At 38.9% G+C, this 10,785-nt stretch overlaps 1 protein-coding gene across 1 annotated transcript; it reads left to right on the top strand.

Annotated features, from left to right (window-relative positions):
- Positions 1–7,798: 7,798 nt before the first annotated feature.
- Positions 7,799–8,758, top strand: LOC124167118. The gene has a single exon (XM_046544916.1). The coding sequence runs from the start codon at positions 7,799–7,801 to the stop codon at positions 8,756–8,758; it is 960 nt and encodes a 319-aa protein (XP_046400872.1).
- The last annotated feature ends 2,027 nt before the right edge of the window (positions 8,759–10,785 follow it).

Raw genomic sequence — 10,785 nt, 5'->3', positions numbered from 1 at the left:
CCATTCTCTCAACCGGTTGGAAACCCGAGAGAGCTCTGTCCAGTTGGAAATCTGTCAGCAGAATAGAATATGCTCATATTTGTCAAGAAGATAAGTTTCCAGCTCATGCCAAGTGGACGGCAACTTAAGTTTTTTTGTGAGACCGTGTCTTATATTAAGTGTTTTCTTTTATTTCTCACTTACAAGAGAATACGTGAATGATAAAAATTTTTCTTCGTCTGAAATTATCCCTTCATCCCATTTGCTGAATTATTTGAATGAATCACGATTTCCGGCAAGTCCAGAGCACCAACAATATTTTTCTTAAGGTCGTTTTACCCGTGACACGGAATTGCGCATGTTAGAGCGGCATTTATGTCTAAAATGGCGTTGAAATGCGCAAATTCATGAACGAAATTAGAACAGGGGCAATTTTGCCATCTCACGTCGACGCATTCTCGCATGTGATCTAGCAATTCACCGCTTTACACGACGCAGTTTTGACTGCGCCTTCTTACACACGTCAGATTGTGCGAGTACGTGCCCCGTGTAAAACGGCCTTTACAGACAGTTGTTATTAGGATCCAAGTATCCCAACAGCATAATCACTGCCTCAATAACATAACCCTTATATCCGACTTTCCTATCCCTGAAACATCTCTTCTTAATCGTAGGTTACCAAATACCAATGTTTTGTGTCAAATTTGAAAAATAAAAAGATAACAAATGAGAATGAACCCCTGAATTCATAACATCGAATTTACTAATGAAAAAAATTAAAAGATGATCAATCGAAATCGCCGATTTGGTTTAAAAATCAATAAAAAATCCAAAATAGCAAAAAAATCATCATTCCATTAAAATGCGTACTTTGTAATCAATTGCTCCTGTGGTGGTGTCAAATATTAGTTTTAATCTTCCCCTTCACACAAAAAGCACTAAAACCGGCAACGATACATACACACCATTTTAATTTATTTCTTGTAAACTGGCTAGTTGGTTGAAGTGAGTAAAGGACTCACGCGTACGACAAAATTTTTCGTGCCTTCCGCGGGGCCACACACACTGAATATCTGTGATTGACGAACCCTATCATAGCTTCCTTACTTCGCTCGGCATGGCTTTCTCCAATCTCTTACTTTGGTCATATTATCTTCTAATGCTTTGCTCCTTATCTTATACATATTGTCTTGTTCCATGAGATATACGTCGGTATGATGGATCAGGTTTTACATTTCAGTGGAAGCTATAGTGGTATTTTCTTGTTCGCTGGAGTGTTCGTCTCTTTTGTGATACATATTTGGAATCCCTTCCTCATGATTTTTATCGTTTGCGATGTTCGATGGAGAACAAATAAATTTTTATGATGTTTCCTTATTTCAGTTCCCCTCTTCTCCATTATTTTCGGCGCTCATGTTTCTAAGAATTTTGCGAAGAATTTTTCGATCACATCCTCATTCATTCCTGGCATTCCCTACATCGGGATTGATATGCTTTCTCCTCAGACTAATCTCTTCATTTCCTTGATTTTCGTTTTCCTTGTCCTTCTTTTCCTGCCCCAGGTGCAATACTTACTGATTGGTCTTCCTAGGGGTCCTGTTCTAAAAACTTTCCCACCATTCTATTTCTCATTATTCGCTCTCCCTCTTATAGTTTGGGCAATTTATCCATCTGGTACTTCATTTGAGGTATGGTTCTTCACTGTTATCTTTATTCTCCCATTCCTCAGTACAAATACCTCCACGCTTGTTACCCTATCCACCCCATAGATCATCTACATTCTCTTCCAAATTCACATTCACATCTTCTACATTCCACCATTTAAAGGCCTTTTGTGCCTGACAACCCAGAATTCATTCCTTCTTTACCGATTTCATTATTTCCTCACCCAGCAATCCCTTTCCGTAAATAAATGATTAAGAAATTTATAGAAATAAATAGAAATATATTTCTGATTAGAAATTAATATCGAGACAATTAGTGTGTAAGTTTCTCTCTGTCAAAAACCACACATAACACTAGTCAATTTAATCAACCGGTAATTTATTTTCAAGTTTTTAAATACAATGGTAGTGGTGGCTTAATAGCAAATTGACTGTGCCACACATCCCTTCGGAGCTTCAAGAAGTCTTGCGTGAGTGCGCTGGAGTTTAAAATTCGATTGCCGTTGCGCGGTGTGCGAGAGTGTTTTTTTTATTGACGCTCGTCATCCTCCTCGCCGATTGGTCTCTACGGCGCTTATTGGTCGCTATCGATGAAAATATTAGTTCCGAGAATTTGGAAGTGCAAAAAAATAAATAAAATCGGATACCGACTATGCACCCCAATATTGAGTATATTCCGCGAGTAATACGGTTTCCTTTTTTGCAGACTAGGCGGCGCGCCGCGGACTAGTTTTTTCTTTGTCGGTGGCGCTCTCATGCCTCCACCCCCGTTGGCATTCGTCCCTTCACGTGCCTTTGATAATATTCTTTCAGAATATATTCAGGGGTCACCGAATCTTGGCTGAAATTTCATAATGCTGTTTTCCCTAGTCCATATAGTGAAAATGTCGTTTTCCGAGGGGTACGGAATTGCGCAGGTTAGAACTGCATTAATTTCTAAAATGGCGTGGAATTGCGCGAATGCATGAACGAAATTAGAACAGGGGCTGCTTTTCCATCTCACGTCCAAGGATTTTCGCGTGTGTTCTATCAATTCACCGATTTGCACGACGCAATTTTGACTGCGCCTTCGTACACACGTCACATTGTGCAAGTGCGTGCCACGTGTAAAACGGCCTAAAGAAAAAAATGCTTGAGGCTGTCCATGTTGAGGAAAAGTATTGGTGAAGAAAGATCTGAGGTATTCCCGGCGTATTTTGATGTTGCAGTGGTTTCGGGTTTCCCACCGGGTGAGGTTCTCTATCTTTGCCGACGTTTCGATGGCCGTGTCGTCCATCGTCATCAAGGGTATCGCTGCTAAATATAATATTGAGGCTCGCGTACTGTTCATGTGGTAGCCAGAATTGAGGCAGAATAACATTCGCCTTGTAGAATACTTGTTGGTAATAATTTTAGCCCCGGAGGCTCACAATCAGTGCTTGGGTTCAATTTCTTGACCAATTAAGAACAAATATCTTTCCGAGCATGATGGCCAGAGAGTATAATATATCATCTAATCTTTTCACACCTACGTATTTCTTCTCTTTCAATACCTCTTTACCTGTTCTATAAATATTGTTCGAGATCTTTCTTTTCCGTTCTTGCCATCTAATTGTCCCTCAACGATTGTCTTCATCAGGCCATCATGACTCAAAATATGGCCTAGTCGAATTCTATTTCCGGGGCAGACAGATGCGATGTAAAAAGAGAGGTATATTACCGAAATGATAGGTACAGGACTTTTTTCTTTCGAATAAAAAGCATTTTCGTAAATTTTAGGTTGAACTTTTGTGGTCGATTCTCACCGCGCACTGAAATTCGTAATTATTTACTTATAATTGAAAGATTGGCGGGTCACAATAGTATCCTAACCTCTTTCCAAAGGCTTCTTTAGGTGGATTGTGGTTTAAATGCGTCATTGGTTTTAAGACTAATTCAGTATTTTTTCAGTATACTTTTATCGCGGTTACTCCCGTATTCCCATTTATCTCTATGTTTTCTGGACATTTTATTTATTTCTCACTCATTCCGTTGCGTTCTTATCTATTAAATCACCGTATGCTGTTTCTCCTTTCTATGCTTCAGATGGCTAACCCATTTCTCATTTGAGATGCATATATATGATGTGGCTCGTATTCAAGTAGGACTCCAGATTCGGGTCGTTGAACTTCCCAACGAGAACGATGCATGCATACGTTGCTTAGTGAAGAGGTATTTATCGAGGGTACGTTTAAACTTTGAAGCAAAAATGTAACTGCGGGCGTTCGTATCTGTACCGACTGAAATTATTGACGGGCGCAGTGTATTTTGTGCCGGAATCCCGAGAATTTAGAGGATGAGCGTTACCGGCAAACGTTCCTTATGCGCCTTCCATTTCGTTCTTTTTCATGGAGTTGTAAAAAAAAGCGTTCTTCCTTTTTTTGGTTTACTTCCAAGTCTGCTGAGCGAGTACGAGACTGGCTGTAGTTTGTATTTCCGTCGAAGTTATTGATGTGAATGCAAAATCCTCATACCTCGATGCGTTTTTATGTATGAAATAACTACCATTATCTGGTTGTTTGGAGAGAATTATTCCCACCGTACGCAATTATGGAGCATGGTTCAGACGGCGTTTGGGTGTAGGTGTTTTTAGTTGACGTTAATTTCTTTTATGTTTTTCCTTGTCGAAGGGAAATATTTTCCATGTTTTACGTTTCATTTATATTTGATTAATTTAATTTTTCTGGTAAAAATGTCATGTAAGTAACGAATAAATATGAATGTTGTTAGAGTATGGATATACCTGGGAATTTAGGTTTTTCTGTGTCCCAACATGCCGTAAAACATTGTAATTTTACTTTTCTAATAGCAAAAACTCGTAGCTTATCAGTTATTTTAAACGGAGATAGTTTATTTTTAATTATTTTAGTAACGTAAATGAGGTGGCTAAATATTTTAAGTCCTTGGTATTCATTGTATTGAAAGGCCGAATGTGTGATCAAACATCGGCACACAATCTTTTGTAAAGACGTTGAGATTATTGCTTTATTTCTTAAACTCTTATTTTATTTTTTTATTTTTTTGTTGGAAATTTGGTGGATTAGCACTCCCATCAGTTAATTTTATTTTGCTTTCATCGAGACTGAACAGGAAAAATTGATTTTTTGCCTTTTCGAGCCAGCACCTGTATAAATGCAAGTAAATTAATATTTTATCATAGCATTAATGGCTACAGGTACGTTATTTTTGGTTACACTCGTAATGATCAATCCACCTTCGACCGCTTAAATTCCTGTAATAACCAGAATATCAAGGATATTGGTTTTGCTAATAAGAGGTCGAGAAGGTCATCATATCCAGTACTTATTCAATACCCTTCGATACTTATTCCAACCACTTTTCTGTTCTTCTGTGGAATTTTATAAATATTGTATCTTCGTATCTTTCCCCAGCCCTGACGCATTTTGTTTAGCCAACCATCTCTTATTCTCCTCCATAATATATTGATTAGGGATATGTGTTGGCATTCACTTTTTCTTCGAGCCCACGTTTCATATTATGTAACCCAACATCCTTGACTAAGATTTTCGCAGGTGAACATAATGGAAGGAGTGTTTTGTTTTTTTTTTCTAATCCTTATTTTTGTTATTTTAGCGAACTCGATAGATGTTTGGATGGGGAAATTTGAATGATTGTGAATCTCAGGGTCGCTTTGTATCGAAATCAACCAGACTTGTGCGCGTTTTATTCGCATTTTTGGGAACTCCATCCACTTCGATGGAAAGTCTTGAGAATAAACTACCTTATATCACTAATGGAACGTTCATCATTATTGGTCAAAAATCCTCAGATGGGTTTGACGCAGCTCTCCACTCAACTCTCCTATCAGCTAACTTGTCCCTCGACGATTGTCTTCATCAGGCCATCATGCCTCAGGATGTGGCCTACAAGGTTAAGATCCATGAATGATTGATTTACCGAGGCTTTAGTTATTATGGGGTGTCAATATCCTCATTAATCCCTTAGAGTATTTCGTCATTCAAAATTATGAATGGAGTGTACGCCTATGCTTTGGCATACCTTATCAGCATCATGGTCAGTAACATCTACATCTACATAATACCCTGCGAGCCGCCTGTAGGGTGTTTGACAGGGGGTGATCAATCACCAGCATGCAGCATGCAATTGGACTCCCACATGCAATACAAGTAACATGAGATTTGATCTCGCACGATCCTCTAGCCGTGGTGGGTCGGTATTATTGTGTGCAGGTGAACCAATAGTCAAGCTAACGAGCATGATCGTTTTCGTAGCAAGGAGCTAGTTATCGTAATGATTGGTTCGGGTGTAGTTACCCTATCATACTCAATGCATCGACATGTCTTTTGGGACACTTACTTCCAACGATTCCCGTATGTACAAATCGTGTTTATTGCCTGCGAAAAGTTTCCATGAACTAAACAATTTTTCGATGTGTTTTTGCATTCAATGAGTGCTTCCGACATACTTTTGAGTGGAAATACGTATTTAACTTTTATTTTTCTAATTGAAGGTGTTATGCCATGAGAATGCAATTCACCATTAATAAATCGTTGGGCGTAGCCGGGGTTAGATCTTCTCCGAATTGCCGATCAGGTAGTAAGAACAGCTAGCCATCATCCTTCGGAGTAAATTTCGCACTAGGGTATCCAGAGAAAAATGTTTCTTTTATTTGTTAAAGATTGTGTTTTCCGAGTAAAATTTCGAATGCGGTACAGTGGAGGTTTAGTAATGACATTATTTCCTAAGTACTCATAGAATCACAAGTGCTTTTAAATATTTTGGGAAAGTATCATTATGTAAATGAGGGATGAGAGATTGAAGAGTGGGTAAATCATTCCCCTACTTTATTGCTGATGCAATAGGATGATGGAGAGTTGGGGAATATGGGAATTTGACTTTTTTAAATGCTAGTACTTACTGCAACTGCTATACTATTCAAAGTTGAACTGACAGCTACGTTGATATTTCACTTCTCTCCGAAAATACCCTCGCTGTTATTTTTATTCGAATGAGGGTCTGTAACCTTGTATTTGTACTATCTACTCGTAACATTCAGTATTTTTTTAAAGTAAGTAGATAGTACAAATTAAATCAAAATGGAGTAATATTTTTGGAATTGTACCTCGAAAAATGTTGATACTTGAAATAAAATTATTGCTCTTTTTTTTCTTCATTATTTCATGAATTTTTCCTTCTTTTTCTTCACCGTTCGAAATATTTTTTAAGGTCAAAAATGATTTTCGCATTTTTCTTTTTTTTTTCAAATTTTTTCGCATTGCCTACTCCTATTGTTATACCTTTGATTGTTATTTTGTCTGTATTCATTTTTCACTGTACATTAGTCTATTATGTTTATAAAGTTTCAGATGCCAGAATGGTCCAACGCAATAAAGTGAATTGAAAAACTATTTCACGTTCATTGAATGTTTGCATGAATTGCCGTGAGAAAAAAATCCTCTGGACCACGAAATGAACGTTGGACGTTTTGCTTTCCCTAGCTCTCCGCAGTGTCTCGGAAAGCCAAAGGACCGTGGTTCAATTCCCGGTACATCCCGGGTATTTTATGTCATCGAAATTCATGTAAATGCCGTTCACGCGGCAAGCTTAAAATATTACACTTAATGATTGGCATTAAGCCATGATTTTGGTTCATCGATATCATTTCCTGTATTTGAGAAGGTCATTTTTCAGTCTTCTTGTGCACTATGGTCCACATATACTGGGGCCTGTCATCCAAAAGTAAGTTATGTAAGTTAGAGAATTCAATAAAAAATTGAGTTCTGAACGGTGAGTTACCATATTTATCAAAATTTAGCATGAATAATAAACCTGTAGATAGAATTCGAATTTTCAGGCAAATGAGAATTAATGCTATCCTATAGCTACTTACTTTATTAAGGTTTCGTATCTGTAATGACAGTCTGTTTTTTCTTATCAGTTGGCTTTTTGGTTGTCATTGAATGGGAATTTACAATAATTATTAGTGAGAATAGTCCTTTTTTTGTAACAAGGTCGGAAGAATATGTGCCTCGCTGAAGACCGGAGTAATGTTGACGTAAGGAAGCAGCTGTTTCGGTCCTCCAGCTTCCATTTCACCAGTGGGCAGTCGAGACGGACGGTCGTGTCTACCGCTCTCCTCAGGCATAGAGTGTATAATGCCGAGCAACTGCTCTAAGTGTGGTCTCTCTGTTAAGCGCGGCGTAGGTATTTCCTGTGGTATATGCTCCGACTTATATCATCCGGCCTGCCAATCAGTCTACCAAGAAGATCTGAGGACTCTGGAGGACCTCCAGAAGGTTTGGAGTTGTCGGAAGTGCCAGGACATGATCCGGTCAACACGTGGTGATGATACTCCAATTAGGACCCTATCAACTGTAACACCTAACACACCAGAGATGTCAGCTCCGGAGCTCCGATCCCTGTTCGCAGTGATCAATGAGAAGCTGGATACTCTGATTGCAGACCAAACTGCACTCTCTCATAAAGTAAGTGAAAACAGTGACATGCTAAGTGGTCTTACAGTGAAGCTACATGCCATCGAGAAAGAATTATCAAATGTCACTGGTTTAGTAAACGAACTTCAAGAAAAAGTGTTTGACCTTGAGGTTAAGTTGAACAGAAACGAACAAGAGAGACTCAAAAATTCGGTAGAGATAAGAGGGGTGCCGCTGACCACTGACGAAGACCTCCAAAGTATTGTCCTAAAAATAAGTACTGCCCTTAATGTGAATATGTCAGCTGAGGATATAGATGGCGTGTTTCGGCCAAGGCCAAGACAAGCTAGCTCAATTAACTCTCGTCCACCTCCAATCATTGTTCGGTTTCTCAGACTGAATAAAAGGGACGAACTGATAACCAAACGTCGGGTTCGGAAAGAACTTAATGTTGATGATATTGGCCTAGCGTCTAATCTTCCTCTTCCCCAACAAACAATCTATATCGACGAGGCCCTCACCCCATTCAATAGAAAACTCTTCGCCATAGCTAGAGACCTCAAAAAGAACGGAAAAGTGAAATTTGTGTGGGTGAGAAATGGAAATATCCTGGTTAGACAGTCGGAGGGAGCTCCCGTAGTAGTCATATCCACACAAAAAGACCTTGATCGTTTTTTATAGAGAACAGATTATTCCCTCCTCTCACGGATCCTCCTGCAAGTGAAATCCACATGATCAGTCGTGAGCACAGGAGACTTGTGTTTGATCGCAATTCCCCTGTTATATTACCTAAAAATTCATACCCTCAGGTAGCAAAAACAACTTCTTCAGGTTTATTAAAATTGTCGCACGTTAACGCGCAGTCACTGCTCGCTCATTTCGAAGAATTTAAACTGTACTATCATACTAATGTTGTTCATGTAATCGGAGTGAGTGAGACGTGGCTAAAACCTTCGGTTACATCAAATGTGGTTTCACTTCCTGACTTTACGTTATACAGGAATGATAGAGAAACGAAACGTGGGGGAGGAGTTGGACTGTATATACATTCATCATTGAAATCAAAACGGGTTGGTCGCTCTACCAACTCCTGTGAGGTTATGCTAGAATATATCCTTGTTGAAATAATCAACAACCACAGTAAAATGCTGATTGGAGTGGTTTATAATCCACCAAAGTCCAATAACTTGTCTGACTTTGAAATTATGTTGGCCAGCAAGGTCCCTATGTATGACAATGTGGTAATAATGGGAGACTTTAACATCGACATGTCGACCAGAAATGTACGCAGTGACATCCTTTTGAATATTATCGAGAGCAGCAATCTTAGTATTATCCCCCTGACGCCCACCTGTCACACAAAAACAACAAGTACCACCCTGGATCTAATTCTTGTCGACGATCTCAAAAACGTGTCGTCCTACGGACAATCACCTGACCCACCTCTCTCTTGTCACGATCAGGTATACATTAACTATAATATGAAAACCCCTATATTTGAGCCAAAATTAGTCACCTTCAGAGACTATAAATCATTTAATCAGGAAAATTTTTTTGAAGAACTGTCTAACATTAACTGGTGTATTATTGAGGAACTTGAAACAATCGACGAAAAAGTTGAGGCGCTTAACTCACTACTTCTAACTGCTTTCAATGCATATGTTCCTCTGAGGACAGTTCGTGTCACCCACCCTCCTACACCATGGTTTACTCTCGACATAAAGGCTAAAATAAAGAAAAGGAATGAATTAAGGGCTTTATACAGACGTTCCAAGAGTCCAACTATTTTTGCTGAATATAAAGAAATTCGAAATAGAGTCAAGGACATGGTTCGTAAAGCCAAAAGGGACTACTGTGAAAACGCCATAAGAAAACGTGCAGATTCAAGAACAATGTGGAAAACTGTTCGCAATCTCGGTGTGATATCATCAAAAAATAGAGCTCCTATAAATATAAACTTAGACATCCTCAACAATTATTACTCATCGGGAGACATTCGTCACGAAAACGTTACTTATGTTACTCCACCCATAGAGAATAACGCCCCGAATGGCCCTAAGAGAAACCAGTTCTATTTCTCTCACGTATCTATCTCCTCAGTTATGAAAGCATGTACAGCTATCACAACTAATGCTACAGGCTACGATGAACTAAATATTGTAATAATAAAGAATGCCCTCCCGGCTATTCTTCCTGCTCTTTTAAACATCTTTGATTCATCCCTCCAAACCGCACAATATCCCTGCATTTGGAAGCATTCTCTAATTCATCCAATCCCGAAGTGCTCTGAACCCTCTAATCCATCAGATTATAGACCAATAGGTATCCTATGTACTTTTGCCAAGATATGTGAGCGTGTGGTCTACGAACAACTGAATAAATATATTATTGAAAATGATATACTAATTAATTACCAATCTGGCTTTCGAACTGGATTCAGCACTCTAACTGCCTTGTTAAATATCACCGAGGATATCAGAGGAGCAATGGACAGGCGCGAGGTCACAATACTGGTACTATTTGACCTATCTAAAGCCTTCGACATGGTAAACCACGAAATACTACTCTGTAAGCTTATTAAGTACAATCTCTCTTCGAGTACTGTAAAATGGTTTCGGTCTTACCTAAGCAACCGTACTCAATCAGTCATCGGAACAAACAACACCAGATCCAACTGGACGTATAACCGCAGAGGGGTAATCCAAGGT

The sequence above is a fragment of the Ischnura elegans genome, chromosome 10 (genome assembly GCF_921293095.1).
Source record: "Ischnura elegans chromosome 10, ioIscEleg1.1, whole genome shotgun sequence".
Taxonomy (NCBI): domain Eukaryota; kingdom Metazoa; phylum Arthropoda; class Insecta; order Odonata; family Coenagrionidae; genus Ischnura; species Ischnura elegans.
The sequence above is the reverse complement of the archived record's forward strand: the minus strand, read 5'-3'. Positions and strand labels throughout refer to the sequence as shown.